Source organism: Vidua macroura, chromosome 3, assembly GCF_024509145.1.
Source record: "Vidua macroura isolate BioBank_ID:100142 chromosome 3, ASM2450914v1, whole genome shotgun sequence".
NCBI classification, from domain to species: Eukaryota; Metazoa; Chordata; class Aves; order Passeriformes; family Viduidae; genus Vidua; species Vidua macroura.
Genome location: NC_071573.1, coordinates 51,916,161 through 51,933,987, shown reverse-complemented (window position 1 = coordinate 51,933,987; position 17,827 = coordinate 51,916,161). Strand labels below are relative to the sequence as shown.

Sequence of the window (17,827 nt, the reverse complement as noted above, 5' to 3'; positions counted from 1 at the left end):
TTTCCTGACAGTGGGAGGAGCAGGAAGTGGAATAAGCATCACAACAGCTGCTGTGGACACTCACCTAAGGGCTTCTAAAGGCCTAGCATCCCTGACTGGCTGTGTCAGACTTAGCAAGAAATTTATGTATAGTAAGGAGTTTCAGCAATATATGATTTCTCTGCAGAAGGCAAAGGAAGTACATTGGGAATCCCTGTATTAACTTAGGTATGTGTTTCATTAAAATGCTGTGAAATTCAGCACTCTGCTAAGTGGTTTTGTGCCTTATTCTGCATAGCTTGATCTAATAGAAGGCTTGAGTTAATCAAGGTATGGAAATAGAGAGTGAAGAATACGGGGTCGAATACATCAAGAAAAAGATGAAAGGAATTTTGTAGGAAGTTGTAATTCATTGTATTCTATCAGAAAATGCAGAAGTGCCATGCCTTGAGCATGTTACTTGTTTTTTGTTACATATCCTGCCTTTGGAAGAAGAGTGGTTCAGCTGATAAAAAGCCTTTCTTATAGAGCTTCAGTCCATTGGCTTTCACTGCCCTTGTGAAGGAACTTGGTCACCTTGCCTTCTCATCCAAAGGAACCAAGAGCTCATAGACCAATCAGGAGGTCCTTTTGCTGTAAAAGGGTACCTAAAAAACACATATTCCCTGGTTTACTTTGCATTTAGCCTTTTGGGATAAAGTAGCATTAAAGCAAGAATGTTCTGTGGAAAAACAGTAATTATTCAATTATTCACAGTAATTATTGTTTTTTTCAGAATTAAGAGGCTGGTAATTTTGACAGATTCTATGGTTTTCACAGTATTGCCTCCATAGTGACTTTGCTAACCAAAAAATGTGCTAAAATTGATAATGTCTCAGAACTTTTAATGTCAAAAGTACCAATTTTGTCAGTGTTTTTCATCCTTTTTTCCTCTAGCTTTTTAGAACATTGATTTTTTTTTTAGGTTTTAAAATTTCCTTTTTGCAAATACCTCTTCATGTAGATTTTCTTTTCTCTTGTGGAAAAGAATATTACATATTGATTTAAGGGGGGGGGGGGGGTCACATTTCATCTGTCACAGCTCAAAATTGTCCTGATCTGAATCCAAAGTGAGTACTGTCTAAAATTGAAAGTAGATGTAATTTGGATTGTAAGGTAGAATTTTGGGTTTAAAATTTTTATGAAGATGGCATAGATTTTTGTTGTAACATACATCTGTTTTCCTTCACATATACATTGCAATTTTTAGAGTTCTGTATATTTTCTTGTACTAGCACTTGCTTAACTGTTGGACTGTATCTGTTCGAGTACTTTGGCTTGATGCTGCAATATTGCATTGATCAGGGTGACCAGATAATTTGCAAACTACTCATTCACTCTGGTCCCAGCCTCTCAGTTTGTTGGGAATTGTTCTTGGTCATTTCATGTTCTGGTTTTCACTGGTTTAATATGATATCTAACATCAACTACTAAAAACTTTTTTTTTTTTTTTTTTTTTTTTTTTTTTTTTTTTTTTTCCTTAGGAGAGAGAGATGTACAGGTCTTGTGGATGTGTGCCACAAGTCTCTTTGTAAAGCTTTATTTCAGCAAAGTTCTGTGCTGACTCAGAGTGTCTGGTCTCATTGCAGAATCAATCTTTCCCAAAGGAGTACTCCTTAATTTCTCTGACATGTTTCCTCCTTGGTATTTTCCTGTTTGCTTCTGCTACCAGATGAGTCCCTGGGATTGCAGGTATGCTCCAGTGGGACCAGCACAGCTGAGAGCAGCAGAGGACCTTTACCACCACCTGTCCCTCTGACCTTTGCATCTCATCCCACGTCTTGGCAGCAATAAGCCTGGGACTGTCCCAGTCCCCCTCCACATCTATTGTAAAGCTCTGCCAGTGAGCCCTGCTACTTCCTGAGCAAAGACTCTCCTCCCTCACTGAGAAGGATAAATCCCATCAGGGGATGCAGCAGGCCTGGTGCTGCATAGCCAACTGCATTGTCAAAAACCCCAGAATTTTGGCAGTGACACCAGCCATGAAGCCATGCACTAATAGACTCAGCCCATCTGTTTCTTCCAGTGTTGTTGCCTTCAACTGGTAGAGGATAATGTAACTTGTGCCCCAGATTCCCCATAGTGATGCAGTCAAGAGCACCTTCTTCCAAACAACAAACCCATTTATCAGTGTGAGTTTTTAAACCACAGCACTGGCCTAAACTCACACTGGTAAATATATTAAACACTTAATACACTTTAATCTCCATAAACAACTCTTCAGGAAACAACGTAACAGAAAATGAGCTCATTTTCTGCAGCTGCTTACATACTTTTCTAATTACAAAATACTTTCCACAACTATGTTACACTAGATTTTTTTTCTTTTCTTGCAGGAGCACAGAAATGTGATTAGCTCATTACTACATAAAAGAGTTCAGTATCTCAAAAGTCTTGCTACACAATTTTCTTGTATGAATCCAGAAGTTAATAATTAACAGACTGTGTCAAAGACACAAAGTTGTATCCAGGAGGAGGTATGGGAAAAAGAATTTCTTAGTTTCTCAATTATTTGCAATTAATGCATTCTTTGTGACTTGTAATTGCCCATGGGCTTAAAGTTATTGAAGGGGCTAATTCTTGTATAATTCTAAACAGCTGCTTGAGAAAGGTATTAGTTTATGTCTGTATCTCAAATTATACCCTCTGTCCTTGCATAAATTGCTACAGAAAGATCAAGACATTGAACACGTTTGTAAGTGACTTTAAATGTGTTTGAAATAGTAAGCCTGACATTTGATGTCAGAGCCCAAAAATGGAAAAGAGCTGCCTCTAATATGGAATATCTAAACTCTGAGATTTAAAGTGTGGTTTGGGACAAGTATATGTTACAATGCTGCGATACACTGCACTTGCTGGCAAGAGGCTGCCAGTGAGCACAGAGGTCTTCTCCTGCATCCAAGTGAATTGCAAGAATACAATTTTGTTTGTATAACTGCAGCTCTACTAGTGACTTTTGCCACACCCGGTAGGAGGCACGAGGCTAAAAGATGCTACTTTTTTGCTTGTTGTTCAGAAGTCTGCCCAGAAACAAGGGCATAGTGCTGCTTTAAGAAGGTGCTGTGCAGAAATGGTAATTACCCAATTACTGGTCAGAGGTGTGTGTGTGTGGAGAACAAACATCAACCTTGACTTCACTCTGTGAGAAGCTTCTTGTATTCTAGTTCCTAAGCTGACTCTAGATTTCACAATATCACAGGTACGTACCCAGCTGCAGGCAGGGACTCCCAGGTACACTTACCAGCACACAAACTCCTAGAGAATCTTGGCAACAAAGGAGATAAATTGCATAAAGAACAAGAACAACCTGAGGGGGCAACCACTGGGATCCCTACTGGTTTGTAAGTCCTGGAGATGTGTGTGATAGGTGAGGCAGGGAATTTGAGGATCAATCTGTGGTGGTTAAAGGATCCTTCTGTCCCCAGTGTGCTGCACAGTCCAAAACTATGTGTTGTGGCTGAAGGAGCCTCTTCTCCAAAGATGCTGAACAAAATCTTCTATTCCCTGGCCACAGGCCCACTCTGAGCTGATTAAAGCTTTCTGCTCAGGTAGGATAAAGATTCCATTCCTTGTTCAGTAAGTGTAATCTGAATGAATTACCTAAAAACTGAATATAAAATAAATCTAGAACCAAAGGCATGGTTTGATGGACCAAGATAGAAATTCTGGATCTAAAACCAGCCTGATTTTACACTAATAGAGATTTTTTTTTCCCTCTGGCTGTGCACAGAAGGATCATACCAATTAATAGTAGCCTATTTACAACAGCAGAGTAACTACAAAATTGATTATCCTGGATTTATTGAACAGTAACTATTTACCCAATTTTGGAATTTCACAATACTTAATTTATGTAGACTGCTAGCATGCATGCTAATTTTAATTTGGTGAGATTTTATAATTATTCATAGTAATGGAAAAACGTAAACTTTGCAAACATTTGGACAATGCTAAAGCTCATCTTCCTGCACAGCCAAACCAATAGCAGCTTCTGCAAATGAAACATCATATATTTAAAACTTTTCACTTTATTAACAATAAATTAATCTGTGGCATCACCAATCAACAAAACACTAAAGAGACAGTGAGCAGATTGTCTGTGTAATGATCAGAAAGGCAACATTATCACTACCTTCATAAAAACTGGAGAAATGCCAATGAGCTTATATACATGTACCACTTGTAGCCATATGGGCACTAAGCAGAAGAAATATATTTCCAAGCTTCTCCAATTTTTCTGTTAAGTAAGGCAATAATAAAAAGCACAGCATCACAATTAACTACAACTCTAGGTACTGAGCCCTGACATAATGCAGTGCTCAGAGGAATGTGCAAAATAAACACCTAGATTTGCACTTTGATTCTTTGTTGTGTAAAATTAAAAAACAACACAAAGTCACAACTCTTCTTGATTCCATTGTCCAGAAAAACAAAAGCAAAGCTGGAGAATCCAGACTGACAAAGATGTTCTCTCTCAACCTGTAGTACCATTTGGAATATCTTGAGCATCGGCTAAATGTAGTTTTTGGCTGAAGCAAATCATTAAGGAATAACACTTTCATATACAGATAAGGCATAAACAAGACAGCAGTGTTATGAAACTCTGCTTACACTGGGGTATGCACCAGTTCAGACAAACTCTGTTCTGGTGAGTCCCAGACTAGTTCCCCACCAGTAGATTAATATTTCTCAATGAGACTTGAGCATTACATACCTGCAGCACTAGCCTGTGGATCAAGGGCAATAGCAGATTATTTTTATCACTATTACATATTATTATCACATTCCACTTATCCTCTTAATGAAGTTTTCCTTAAACAGCTTTCCACGGATATGCAGGGGATGTAGATACCAGTGCAGGATTTGAAGCTCCAAAAACTAGAGCCTCACTTACTCAATGCATACAAAGTGTGTAACAACAGAAATAACCAGATTTCAGAGTAAACTGAGTGCTGCACTCCTCCACTGCCATCCTGGCTTATCAAAAGCACAGTGTGAAAGACAAGCTGAGACATTCAGCTTTTTCTTCTCTGTGGGCTAAGAGCACATGTTTGTTCAGTTACCTAAGCTCTGCTGAAGTATCTGACCCTAGAAATAAAAAATCAGGTCAGTTCACTCTTCACATTCAAGAGGGATAAGTGACCACACATGTTTCTAGAAAAAAAACTCAAAAGGTAACAGAATTCACCTATCAGTGGGACAGATGCCTCTGAATATTGTTGAAGGAATATTACTATGGATGCTTGTTCCAGAATGTCTCAAAAACATGCATGCAGAAAGACCATGCTGCTGATGGGCTTTGCCACTGACAACACATTGTGGTACACAAGTGGTACATGGTAGCTAAATAAATCACCTGATAAAAAAAACCAACCTGTAATTAGATGTGTTAAGATACATTCACTTATGTATTGGAAGAACCTAAAAATCGATGCTGTATTACAGTATTCATTTAAAAGCACAGCATCACAATTAACTACAACTCAAGGTACTCAGCCCTGACATAATGCAGTGCTCAGAGGAATGTGCAAAAGAAACACCTGGATTTGCACTTTGATTCTTTGTTGTGTAAAACTAAAAAACAAACAACACAAAGGCATTATTGAAGCAATTTGACTCTTGTAAAGACATCAGTTACTAGGGAAACACACTGCAATTTGACTACGTTAGTAATTATAATGCAAAATAAACATTTTAGGAAAAGGATACATAGATGAATTTAGTTCTTCTAGCTGCAATATAAATGCAGAAATTATGAGAAATGGTACTTTTGTTAGTCAAAGAAATGCAACAATTATGCTGGTACAAATACCTTATGCTGAAATAAATACATTAAAACAATGAAGGAAATAATTAATAGTTTGGGCTGAAATGTATGATTTATTACAAAAATCAAATCAAACCTACACTGAATTCTACACAATGAGCTAAGTTCCAAATTAAGTTTAAATTTGCTGATCTCAAGAAATTTAAAGAAATTTTAACAGTTCTGGTTTTTATGGAAATACACTAGACAAAGTGTAGAATATACAGATCTATCCTTGTTATGTGTCACCTTCCCCAGCTGTAGGAGAATGGACTGGAGGGAAAATGGTCATAGTTCCCTAGGCTGTCCATGGGCTGTCCCTAAGCAGGCTGATGTGCTCAGGCAGCTTGCAGCCAGCCCCAGAGCAACCAGCAGCTGTTACAAATGAAAACAACTCCTGTGTTTTCTCAAAACCAAGAGGAGGGCAGGGCACATCTTGGTTCATTGAAGAGCTACATTCTCCTCAAAAGACAGAGCTCTGCACACAGGAGCGGCATTTTCCTGAACCAAGCTTTGCTGTGGGCTAAGTTCCATGATTTCTGCCTTCCCAGTACTTACATCTGACAGCAGTCTATCCAGGTTGGAATCACTGGCTAGTTTTCTTTTGTCTTCAGGGAGTTCTTCCATCTCCCCATAGAGCTCCAGATTGAGGCGAGCAAGTTTCTCCTGCATACTCCGCACGTGCTCCATCTGCTCTATGGAACATTCATTTCCTAAAAGACAAGCAAAAACTTCATATAAAGATGCCCAAAAGAGAAAATAAAGGTGTGAAGATGCAGCTTTTTACATCAGAGAAGAGAGATGCAGCTTTTTACATCAGAGAAGAGAGATGCAGCTTTTTACATCAGAGAATTTTATCATCAGTTTTACAAGTACATTTGCTTTCTCAATGATTTCTCACTGTTTCACTATTGTAGTTTCTGTCATCCCATTTGTTGTTGTGTTGTGCTGAATTTACAGTGACTATCCAATGTTCTCAGAGTTTTTTAGACTGCATGTGGTTTTTCTATACTCTGGAATTTTTCTCTGATTCAGAAAAGGCCCTGGTTTTTAACTTAAAATTTAAAATACAGTCAAAAAAACCTTTCCAATTCTGATTTCTCTAAGGGTTGCTTTCTTGGAACCGATGGTTGATATAATACAAACTTCTCAGGTTCTTTTGTAAAATCAGTGTGGAATTTGACACATTGACCTAACACTAAACTTGCAAAAGTACTTACAACACAGACAACCTTACAATGGGACTTTAATTTTAAAATGCACTAAGATGTATTAATTATGTTGATTTCAGGTGGCAGAGTCCAACTGACAGCTGCCAGTCTGTCCATGCAGCACACTTGTTTGCAAATGTTACCACTCTACAGCTATAAAAAACAACTATTTTACACACACAATTCACACACTTACCAAATGCCTGAAGTTTGCCAGAGTGGAAGTCATTCAAGAGACTCAGAAGTCCCCTTTCCATTTCCTGGACATCTGATACATCTGTGAGAAAAGAATGCTGGATTGGTGCTGCCTGTGCCCCTTTTGCTTCACCTCCTGGAGGTTTGGCTTTCTCTTTGATTACGCTAAAAAAAAATAAATAATTGAACAAAACAAATACTACTTCCTGCTTTCAATTTCACTGTAAATTTGAAATGTAAGGAAGTGTACATCTGAGCTTTGAAAATTAAATGGGAAATACATAGTGCATATTTCAGTCCCTGCTTTTAAAATAAACACTGGACCACCAGCTTGTCTTACAAATAAAGAACATCACTATCTCAACATTTTAATACTGCAAAATGAAAGGTTCCAACAATCTGCTTTCCTGCTCAGAGTAGGAACCATCAATAGACTACACATCTGTGATGGCCATCTTAGTAAAATAAAGTGGGCCAACATTACCCAGCAGTGACACGTAGGGCATTAGCATCGGAAAGACCTCTAAGATCATCAAATCCAACCATTAACCCAGCACAGCCATATTCACCATTAACCCACATCCTCAAGCGCCACACATGATATTTTAACATTTCCAGGGATGGTGATTCCACCACTTCCCCAGGCAGACACTATCTACATAAAATCACCCCAAAAGCATCTGCATGCCAGAGAGAAACCCCCTCAAAAATCATACTCTCCTCTTGTCACAAACATCTATAGACTCCAACCCATGTGGAAAGCAGCTGGTTATAAGCTTTGGAAGGTGACCTTGCCTCCACATAAATTTTCTTAGAGCTCTTTCTTTCAACCCACAAATAACATCCCAATTTTGTAAATCTCACCATCAAAACCACTCTCCCACTACTCTAATGTACCAAATGAAACTAGTCCATGCCCAAACATCAAATTGCTAAAAATACTCTACAGCCCTTCCTGCAAGAAAACCATCAACATTCCTGGATCTCCCATACACTTTTCTCTAGACGTAGCATTTATTCAGAGCACCATGTGCCCATAGAAACTACATGGATGAAAATAAATAAGCATTTTAAATCCCCTTGAACACACAGCAATATGGAAACTAAACACACAGCTACCAGTGAGAAGCGGCATGTTCCATCTGTGACCAAGAGACAGACAGACAGGCTGCATCCTAATACAGTTTAGGTAGGAGGCTGTCCTGCAGCCTTATGATGAATCTGTTCAGAACCTGATCCAGTGAAAAAATCTGAGCCTAAAAATTTTAACATAGAATACTATGGGATATTAAAAACAAAAAAAATCACAGACTTAAAAAAGAGACTTAATTTAATTAGTGAAGATAAGGGGGTTTAAAGCATAGTAAGCCCTACCCTCCTCATGCTCTGCAAATTCTGCCTTTCTTATGGGAAATAATAATTCTTTGTCCAGCACAAGAGCTTCTGTAGTCTATAAAACATCATACAGACTATATGCTATAGTCTGTATGACTATAGCATACAGCTATAGTCTGCTATGCTATAGTCCAACAATCACCATATCCAGTTCAACTCAGAACATCTCAGTTTAGGTTCTGGTTCAATTTCAGACTTAATGGTTTGTACAATAGACAGGTCATCCATTTTTTCTACCCGATTCTAATGTTTAATAAAATATATTATTGGTCTTGTAAAACTTACTTAATTGGATTCTTGCAGATGAAGTGAAAAATAATTAAATACTCTTACTCCATTATTACAAGAGCACTTCATCCTCACATTACTTTGTCAATTACCTCTCCTGCTTGGAATGTTCAAATAATTGTCTGTATCAGCTCTGCTTGGTAAGTTTAACAATTGTGCCAGAATGGCCAGAACTTACAGCAAAAAGGACATTTTCTTCTCTAGACAATCTTGTGGACTGCAAGAAATTAATTTCTAGTAAATCCCAGGAGAATGCTGAGACTTGAGTAGACTGTTCAGTCAACTGCAGAAGCCACCAATTTATAGCACATTAGTATTTACTAATATTTCCCTCTGAGTATTAACACAGTTTTCCTGAAAAATAATGTATAGACTTTACACTGCAGAAATTCATTATTTATCAGGCCAATACTGCATCCTTCAAACAGACTCTCTGTGCTGATGCTAACAGTTCTATATTTAATCTTCAGCTAAAACTCAGAGGTCAGTAAATTCCGCTGCCTCTCTCCAGATAACATTTCACTTTAAAATTCTCCTTCATTTATTTATCTGCTGTGTCTGCCACAGCCAAGAAACACATTTTCTAACATGCAGGTAAATTAACGTTCTCAAACTGAAACCAACGTATCATCAACAAAACACAAACTATTCTGATGTAGTACTTTCTGAAGAACTGAATGTCTCTCTTTACTCAAGATGCTGCCCCAACTGAGAGGTCCCCAATCACAAAACACCTGGAAATTCCAGTTCTAGCTCATCCTGTTCAATTTATGTCCTTCATCTCCTGCCATACTTGTCAGTTCCAACCTTGCATTCATGTAGTATTTTATTTGTTGCTCACAGCTCTCCATCTGGAGCTCTGCTATCTCCCATATGATGCCCAAATCTGATCACCCAACTCGTGTCTTCCACTCGCATCAGGCTATATTGAGCTAAATTGTTGTTGGTATGAATCTACATCATTGTGTAACATTTCATTAAGCTTACAAGAAGAGTGTAAAACACCTTCCTTTGCTGTAAAATAACCATTATATTGCATTAAACACAAATCATGTTGTTAAAAAAGACACATCATCAAAACTTTTCACAAGTCTGAGATTCTTCTGTCACAGTCAGTCTAAATAACCTTTAGACTGTCTTAACATTGCCAAGTTCCTGGCTCTCACTTCCTCTAAGTCTGCAAATGCCCCGAGCTTACCGTTTTAACTTTGGTTTTTGTACAGCAGGCTGTGGGGCAGGGTTGGAAAAGGCTGTACTTTTACTGACTGGCACTGAGCTTTTCTTGGAGTTAGCAACCTGAGCAGAGTGACTGGAAGATGATTTGGGGCTCCTCCTCTTGATCTTCCTTTCTTCCATTTCCTCCAGTTTACTGCATCTAGACTAATGTCTTCATAGGGAAGAAAAGAAAGTGAGAAAAAATCAGTTAAAACTGGCATTCACAATAAAAGCAAGTCGAAAGACAGCTCGTGGAAATGAAACTCGTAGTTCCTTCAGAGATGAGCAGTCACTCATTTCTGAGAACAAGAGAATCCAGTTTTTAAGAGAAGCTGCCTGGCCTGCTTGATGAGCGGAAAGGGCAGGACTTAAAACGTCCATCTGCCAACAGGTATCTCCAAATGATCTCAAGCATTGTGTCCCGGCTAGGAAACACCACGACTGCTCGGGCCCACGGCAGGCAAAACACCGACAATGCTGTGGCACGGGGATGCTGCGACCCATCCGTGCCACAGAACCTCCTCTGCTGTGGGAAGACTCAGCCGATGCCGAGTAGTTGTTGCTGTGACGCAGCTGTCGTTACCGCTGTCCCACACTTGTTATTACTCTTACGGCTCTTGGTGTTACACGCTTGCTGTATTGTTATTACTCCTGCAGCTACCGACGGGCCCTGCCCAGCTGTAGCTGCCCAGCTCCTCACACACAGCCCACCTGCGTGCGGTTACCGGGCGCTCCCTCGCCACCTCCTCGCCGGGGAAACGCCTCTGACACCCGTTACACCCCGGAAGCGGCCGAAGGCTCCCCGGGCACGGCGACGTCACCCCCGGGCGCCATCGCGGACCCGCCGCTACCTCCCGGGATGAGGAGACGGCTGCGCGCAGCCCGGGCAGGCGCAGCCGCTACCCCGCTTCATTACCGCGGAGGCTCGGGACGCGGGCAGCGGCCGCGGAGCAGCGGGAAGAGCACGGAGCCTCCCCGCCCGGCCGCAGCCCCAGACCCGCGGGCCCCGCCCCCTACCTGAGGGGGCCCCGCCCCCGCAGCGCGCGCGGACCCCCGCGGAAGCGGCCGGCTCGTCCCCGCGCGCGGATCACGTGACGGCGGGGCGGCCCGGCGGCACTCCGAGGTGCATTGTGGGAGTCCCGCCCCAAGGCACCGCCTCCCCCGCGGGCGGACTACAGCTCCCAGAACCCCTCGCGGGGCGGGGTCGTGTGCCGGCGCTCTGCGGCCCTCACGGCCGAGGGTTTCTCCCGACATATCTGATCCAAGTCCACACGTGTTAAAACACGCGGGGAAAACCGCCGCGCTGCCGACCTGGTCCTTTTCCCAGCTTACACCCTGCTCACTCCATCTCCTGCCTGTAATTACACTCCACCCACAATCCGCTCTATACGGAACAGGCCTCAGCTGCTTTTGCTTTTTAGAGCTTCACTGAGCACTGGCCACGTCTAATTAAAGTTTTACACGGTATGGAAAATCATAGAGTCATTAGGGTTGGAAGGCACTTCTGGAGATCATCCAGTCCAACCCCCTGCCGAGGCAGGGTCCCCTAGAGCAGGTGACACAGGAACGCGTCCAGGTGGGCTTTGAGCGTCTCCAGAGAGAGACTCCGCGACCTCCCTGGGCAGCCTGTTCAGTGCTCTGCCGTCCTCGGTGTCAGGGGGCTCTGCCTCGTGTTGAAACTTCTTGTTTGACCTCGTGGAGCCCTCATCAGGGGCCTGACTCCTTTGTAGCCTTTGTTACCTGTGTTTATTAGCAAAATTTACAGCCAGTTGAAGGGCATGCTTATATAGGTGGCAGCTGAGCCCGCCGGGACGTGATCCTCAGATGTTGCAAGGCATCGCTCTCTCCAGATAGGGTCAGCAAAGGAATTCTCCCCAAGAGGACATGCTGGAAGAACTCATATATTCACATGGAGCTATATGGGCTAGGAATGCTGCCGGTGGAACAGCAAGTTCCAGACGACAAGAGGACATACTATTAAGCTGAGCCAGGGCAAGATTAGGTCGGACATTAGGAAGAATTTCTTCATAGAAAGGGTGACTAGACATTGAAATGGGCTGCCCTGGAAGGCAGTGGAGTCACCGTCCCTGGGGGTTGTTAAGGGGAGACTGGACGGGGCAATGAGGGCCACAGTCTAGTTGATAAGGCGGTGCTCGGTCACAGGTTCAACTCGATGATCTCAAAGGTGTTTCCAAACCTAATTGTTTCCGTGCTCCCGCAGCCCTGGAGGGTGAAGGCTGGGAGGAGACTGGAGCGGCCATCAGTCCCCGGCGGCAGCGCGGGCCGTGCCCGGGCCCTCGGGGCGTGTCGGTGTCACACGCAGGGACGCGGGCGGGACGGCCCCGGCAGTGCCGGTCCTCGCCCGCAGGGGGCAGCGCCTCCCCGCGCTCCGCGGCTCCCGCCCGCCGCTCCTGTCCCGGCTCCCAGCTCTCCCCGCCGAGGCACCGCGGGTCGGGAACGGGCGTCATGGGCAAGGAGGACCCATCCTCGTCCCCGCCACAGATATGCCCGGACCGGCTACCGTGCCAGCTAAGCCAGGAACCCTGCTGCCACGCTGAGTTGGATGCAGCTCTCAGTGTCATTTCCGGCCTGGATTTCAGTCCTGAGTCGTTGGCTTGCAGGATCTTAATTTTCAAGGCAGGCAGTATAATTAGCGGGGTGTGCCTACCTAGCCTGAGTAATTAATGAGTTCAGCCCCACCAAGTCTATTTTCTGGTGCTGTCGCTGTTACATATCTGGTCATCACTTCTCACCTCAGTGCTCCCTGCCAGTTGTGACTTTGTGGACTTGAATGGTCAGCACACCTTTCCTACCTATGGCTGGTAGCCTGCGCTGTTTACCCCCCATGTGACAGTAGTTTGTGGCCTAGAGAAATGAACTTATCAACTATCTCTACAACTTGTCAGCTTGAATTTCGTAAACCTGCAACGAGATCTTATTTTTGACTTGAGAACCGTGTTGTTCATTACGGTATGTTTTGTGATGAAAACTCTCAGACATTATTCACACACCAGCCGTGAGGGGTGGTATAATCTGCATTACCCACAGTGAAAAAACATTGACCAGGAGCTTTACTGGTGTTTGCAAGTGTGCGTCTCAGTATGAAGCTACCTCATGACTTTACAGGTGTGCAGCACCTAGAATGCATGCCTACCTCTGTCTAAACTGTCCATGATACCAAGAGAATGTTTTTCCAGTCATACCCTGATACTGAACCTTTTTATGGACCTTGAATTAGACTATTAAATAGCAGTGTCTATTAAATAGCAGGGATATTAAATAGCAGTGTCTCATTGAGACTTGGATGGGATGTTACAGCTGTGAGGCTCAGTGGCCACTTGGAGACCCAGAAGGGGAGATTGTCAAAAGGAGATTGCATTTGAAGTGATTCTTATGTGCATGACAGGGACCAAAAGTCCACTGAAGGTCAGCCTATAGTCAAAGTAATTCCTTGCAGCAGGACACAGTTTGGGTCTGAGGAGGTGGATCAGTTCTGATACATTATGACCAGTGTTGTTGAAAGAGGTGTGTGATGGACTAGTGATACACTGACAGCTTACTTGTGGGAATAAACAACCTGAGGGTGTTTGCATGTAAGCGACTGAGAAGAAAGAAATTTATCTCTGTAATGCTGGAGATGCATTACACAAAAAGGCAGTAGTACAAGACTTAAGGGACAGGTAGAGAAGCTGAAACAGTTGATCCTGTAATACAAAGGGCTTCTGATATCTAGTTTGGCATGCCTTACAGGGAAACGAGAGCTAGCAAAAGTCACACGGGCTGTGAGCCAGACACAAATTCTCAGTCACAGGGCTGCCCAAGTAGAATCCTCATTTGCTCACATACATATATGTGTATGTATAAATATATAGGGGGCTACAAAAAGTGGACAAATTGAGACTTACAGGCAGATTTCTGCAGCCATTTGGGAAAATTGTAGAGATAAATACTGCTTCTCCATAGTAATGGAGAAATGTTGGGAATGTTTGTGTTCATTCAGCTCATTTCTCACATGCTATATGAGCAAGTAAATGTACCTGCCTTGCAGTTGGTATATAGAGGCGTGGTTTGTTTTCCCCCGTGTGATTAAAGGTGTTCTGTTTGACAGTTTGGGTGGAAGGTGTCTGGGTGTCCTTTGTTTCTACCAAAGCAGTTGAAACAGAATGACTGATGGTCTGGTTTTTAATAAAGGGGAAATGTTTCCATCACTAAGCGTTTTTAAAATAAAATTATTTTCATATTCAGGAAGCAGTTGGATTCCACAGTTAATGGAATGTTCTTCAGTTTAGTGTCTCAGTAGGAGGGAACAAATACTACAGAAAAGACAATAAATTTTAGCATGCAGGAAATATTTTGCTCCAAGTGGAGCAAAATACTGCACACTACACCACATTAGAATTATTATTAATGTGCCTCTGTTATTTTTATATCTGATTTAACAGAGTGTACAAGGGCAGATAATTGGAAAGCATCAGACTTTATGTTTTCATAAAGTAATTCTATAGTGAATAATTAATTTCTTTTAAAAGATAGTAGTAAGTTAAGGGCAAAGAATTAAAGGTAGTATGGTCTTGGTTTGTTACTAGAAATCTTATTGCAGATAACACTGTTGCCTACAATCAAATAAAGTTTGAGGGAGAAAAAAGGCATGTTTTGGACTATCTCTATCTGAGATTTTTGCATAATTTTGTATTGTGACAATGATTCATGGTCCAGGAAAGGCTTTTTTCTTCCTTTAAAAGGCTTTTTTTTTTTTTTCCAACAGCTCCACCATGCATTACAGTGATAGCATTTGTATATATTTGTTGACTGAAATGCTCCAAGGGTAACAGTGTTTTAATGGCAACAATGTTATTGTTAAAGCAGCAAATTAAAAACTTAATTGAATATGATTTTATTTACATGCATATCTCCTTACAAACTAGGGGCCCACCTTTGAAGATGCTTTGAAGAAGAACTTCAAAGAAGTTAACTCTGTACTTTGTATTGAGATATGCATGCAAATAAAATCAGATTCTTCTTTCTGAAAACCCTATTCAGTTAACATGAGATGGCAAGTCGGTTCTAAAGGCTTCCAAGACAGTGATGAAAGCTCTGGGTCCTTTAGCTTCTATAATTAATTTCAGATGTATTTCACAGGCTGGCATCTTGTACTCATGGAATTCTGACATTGCTGTAGCATCACCTTCTGGAAAAGAGCATGGTCTGGGACATATCTGTTCATAGGAAGGAAAGCACTTATTGCTGGTTTGTGAGGAGCAGCATAACAAGGTGTATATGTGTCTATCAGCCAGATAAACATGCAGAACAAAGCAGCAAAGTTGAAATTATACATATAACTAACTACCACTAGATTAATATGGATGTAGAATTGCATGGGTTAGACACTTGTATTCTTTACAGATTGGTGACAGATATGTTCTAAAGAAATATGACTGAAAATGTGTCAACATGTATACTTACATTGGATCTCTCTCTCCACACTATCATTATGCTAAGTGAAGGAATATGATTATATATAAGTATTTAGATTTATGTATTATTACTGATCAGTTTCCACATCTCTAGCATGAATAATCCATTGAAATCAGTGCTGTTACACAGGAACAAGCAGTTTAAAAATTCCACCAGTGTTGTGTGCTTATGAAATGTTCTGATTGCAAAAAATCAATACTTGATTAGCTACCAAGACATAAAATACATGACCTGCTTAAGAACTGAACAAATCTTTTACCTGAATGTGGATGAAGAATAAATTATCTCCTTGGGCCAGCAGTGTGGTGATTCAGGCAGCCAGGACATAGTGATGAGTGAGAAAGGAGGGAGAACAGAAGGGAATTGCTGAATCCCTTGGAAAGCAGCAGTCACCCCAAGAACTAGGCCTCTAAAGCCCAAGTGTCCCTGGACAGCCCCACCTGTCCCCCACCCCACTGTCTGGAAGTCCAGGAGCCCCACTTCAGCTCAGCCCAGGGACTTCAATTGCTGCCTAAGCTAAGCATCTCCAACTCTCTCTTCAGCTCTTGGATGGACACCTGGAAAATTAATTTTAAAGAATGTTATTAATATATCCACTAGTAAGTCTGGATTTCACATTCACAGTATCATGGAAGTAGTAGTGCTTGGAAAGCACTTCTGGCGGTCATAGCAACATGAGCTAACTCAGTTTGTAAGAGACATCATGAAGTTCGAGTCAAGGCAGGTCAACTGTGTGCATAGACCAGGTTCCCAGTTTTTTTCCAGCCTCTCTTGAAAAACTTCCAGGATGAAATCTGCACCAATGTTCTCTAGCACAGCCTCCTCCTCAGAGCAGAGCTACTACCACATCAGGCCAGATATGTCTTTGTCTGACCAGGCCTTGAAACCTTCAAGAATGGAGACTCTACAACCCCTGCAGACAATTTGTTCCAGTAGTGCATTACTCTCCTGGTGATGAAGCTTTTCCTTATACAATTTTTAGCTGTTTAAAACCATGTTAATATTTTGTATGTGTTCAGTAGATATAGAAGCTATTGTACAGTTACATTTACCTTCCTCTAAATATTTAAATATTTGTAACATGCATTAAGAACCCCAATGAAAAAGCACTTTTAAACTGTACTTTAGTTGTTTTAGCAGTCCAAATACTCCAGCTGGAAAAGGAAGAAGTCTGTCATTGGCTCTGCCAGCACAACCAGTATTTCATGTATAGTCCCAAACCTAATAAAATTTTTCAGACTCTGTCAGGGATGTAAAACTAAGATTATCCATAAATGCAATGGTGGTTCCCTAGTGCTTAATGTGTTCTCCTTTAGAATTGTTTCAAAATTGTTTCAAAATGGTTTCCATGGTTTTAGATGCTGTCATGTTGTAAAAAGAGTAGGGTTTTCTGAAGGCTGAGGATGATAGCTGATTTCCATCTCACACCACTGTCTTGCTTGGACAATGCTTGTTTTTTACATGTTAAAATACATTATAATCAAATAATTCAATTTCACTTGTTTTATCATAAAAACCCCTTTCTCACAGGACTCAACCGATTGATAGACATGAGAAAAGGCTGGGATAATATGGCACCACTTCTGCATGCATGTTCAGTAGTTAACAACAATGAATTTCATATGAACTTTTAAAATAAATTAAAATAAACCTTCAGCAAATTCTTCCCTCTTGAGCAGCCTGCTGAATTATTTTTGCAGGTACTCACTGGGCTACTCACTGTAAATATAACAATGTTTACAATCACTCTATCATCATGGTGTTTACAGATTTCTACGAAAATCAGTTAAAATGAACCCTTGTTGTGGTTTGACGTGGAAGTGATTTTTTTCAGGAAGTCGGTAGTTAAACTAATTAGTGGTCAGGTTTGGATATTGGCATTTGGACTGACCACTGAAGGTATGGACATGCTTCTGAGAACACAGGGGATTAAAAGCCAGAACTTTCAGGGGAACTGTCTCTTTTTGGTTCTGGTTGTCGGAGAGTGCTGACTCTCCCCTGCCCAGCCATGGGCTGGGTGGGGGAGGGGAAGCCATGCGGCCTGGTTGAGGTAGGCTGAGGAGGCTGAAGGATTAGAACTGAGCCAGCTCCTGTGGATGGAAGGGTGGAGAGAAACGGAAATGCTTTTGTTCCCTCTCTAGAGGGAAAGAAACAGAGAGTGTGACGGTACTTAAAATTTGCTGGCAGAGGAGAAGAGGGGGGAGATGCTCAGCGTGGCAGTTGG

General features: G+C 41.8%; 1 protein-coding gene across 3 annotated transcripts; it reads right to left on the bottom strand.

The window, feature by feature from the left end:
- Positions 1–3,802: 3,802 nt before the first annotated feature.
- On the bottom strand, positions 3,803–11,253 carry CCDC28A (coiled-coil domain containing 28A). 3 transcript variants are annotated; one of them, XM_053974710.1, is made up of 6 exons: positions 11,146–11,253; positions 10,112–10,300; positions 7,232–7,395; positions 6,383–6,537; positions 5,728–5,750; positions 3,803–4,547 (listed from the first exon to the last, which is right to left on the bottom strand). In XM_053974710.1, exons 2-6 carry the CDS (start codon positions 10,267–10,269, stop codon positions 4,493–4,495), a joined length of 555 nt encoding a protein of 184 aa, XP_053830685.1. In that variant the 5' UTR covers positions 10,270–10,300; positions 11,146–11,253; the 3' UTR covers positions 3,803–4,492. The 3 variants fall into 3 exon arrangements, with proteins under 3 accessions (XP_053830685.1, XP_053830683.1, XP_053830686.1); XM_053974708.1 differs by lacking the exon at positions 11,146–11,253 and adding an exon at positions 10,840–11,122; XM_053974711.1 differs by lacking the exon at positions 11,146–11,253 and adding an exon at positions 10,741–10,829.
- Between the last annotated feature and the right edge of the window lie 6,574 nt (positions 11,254–17,827).